The sequence below is a fragment of the Eimeria acervulina genome, genomic scaffold, assembly GCF_000499425.1.
Source record: "Eimeria acervulina Houghton genomic scaffold, Eah_scaff226, whole genome shotgun sequence".
NCBI lineage: Eukaryota > Apicomplexa > Conoidasida > Eucoccidiorida > Eimeriidae > Eimeria > Eimeria acervulina.
The window spans coordinates 11,273-12,575 of record NW_013548514.1 but is presented as its reverse complement, the minus strand read 5'-3'; the positions used below and the strand labels follow the sequence as shown (position 1 = coordinate 12,575).

General features: G+C 49.8%; 1 protein-coding gene across 1 annotated transcript; it reads left to right on the top strand.

Annotated features, from left to right (window-relative positions):
* Positions 1-439: 439 nt before the first annotated feature.
* Positions 440-1,303, top strand: EAH_00026820 (hypothetical protein; the record flags this gene model as incomplete). The annotated part of the gene is made up of 3 exons (XM_013392804.1): positions 440-461; positions 665-770; positions 1,117-1,303. 3 exons carry the CDS (start codon positions 440-442, stop codon positions 1,301-1,303), a joined length of 315 nt encoding a protein of 104 aa, XP_013248258.1.

Sequence of the window (1,303 nt, the reverse complement as noted above, 5' to 3'; positions counted from 1 at the left end):
CGAATGTTTACTCTTGTTCCAGATTGGCCGTGGAATATCCATGGTTGTTGGCAACTGTCATTTGCACTTGACGCCTACCCCCGCAGTTGCCTTGAGAAGCCTCGCCCCAGTGCAGGTCTGCGTACATTGCACCTGTTATGACAGAAGCGTCTGCTTTGGCTCGCGTCTGCACTGCGTATTTGAATTTAGAATTTTGCGTCGCCTTCGCGCAGATTGATGAACAGGAATCATGCCCTTGTGCGTGAATTGTGTGGATAAGTCTCTTGCTAACTTTTTCTAGCCGCCATCCCCATAAGGCTCAGGCCTTCTCAATCTCTATAGGGTTATGCGGAGTTCATCTTAACGAAATTACTCCAAACAAAGCAATACTAGTCATGTGGGAACGCCCCCGAAACCGCATGTCCAGCTTCGCATTCCTTGACACCATAGGACATTAGATATGCCCTATGGCCTGGGGGAAGGTTAAGATACAACAGATGTAGCAACTCTATGGAAACTGCCTACCTATACGTGACCGTGCAAGCACTAAGATTTGGCCAGTCTGACGCCAATACCTTCTCGAACTACTTAGCGCGTTCAGGTCCTCTTTCTGCCGTCATTCCCTGCTATTTGGTGCTTCTGCCTGGTCCTGTTTAGGTGTTTTTTGCTTGCATATTCCGTGCAGGTTTTCGTGCCTGCGATGCCCGCTTTGCAGGAGTGGACAGCGAGCGAGTGCCTAGATTGGCAGCGGTATACCCGCGGAGCCCAGAGAGGCAATCTTGGCACGCCCAGTGAGACCTTGGAGCTAGAAAGCAGCATTGGCTTACGACACCCATATAAACTACGAGGATCTGCACTATTCTGCGCGGGCGTCTTAAAGTTAATTGGCTGTGAAAAACCAAAGCCGCTCGATGCATGGCAGCGCGTGCGTGCCAATCAAATTCACTGAACCTCCACTTGGAAATTATATATTACAAGGTGTTTTTTGATGAACCAACGGACAATTGTGTCGCGGATGGATTGCTGCACCGTTCTATTTAGGGTGGGTTGATCGGATTTGCCTTGTTTGGGAGACACCAGAAAGTGCGGAATCACCAGGCCGGCTAAATGTCGTTATGAAGTGTCGTTGCCTTTCAGTGTGGCTGTGAGTAGGCATGCATCTCAAACGGATACTCCGCTGGGATTCGATGTGCAGGCCTATTATCCGCGTGCATCTGCAGCAGTTCCCCAGGTTTTTGTACCAGCCAAAGGATTCAGAATGGACGCGCGCGTGTGTATCATGCCAATGCTGCGCTGTGGCCACTACAAGTACATTCTCTATTAA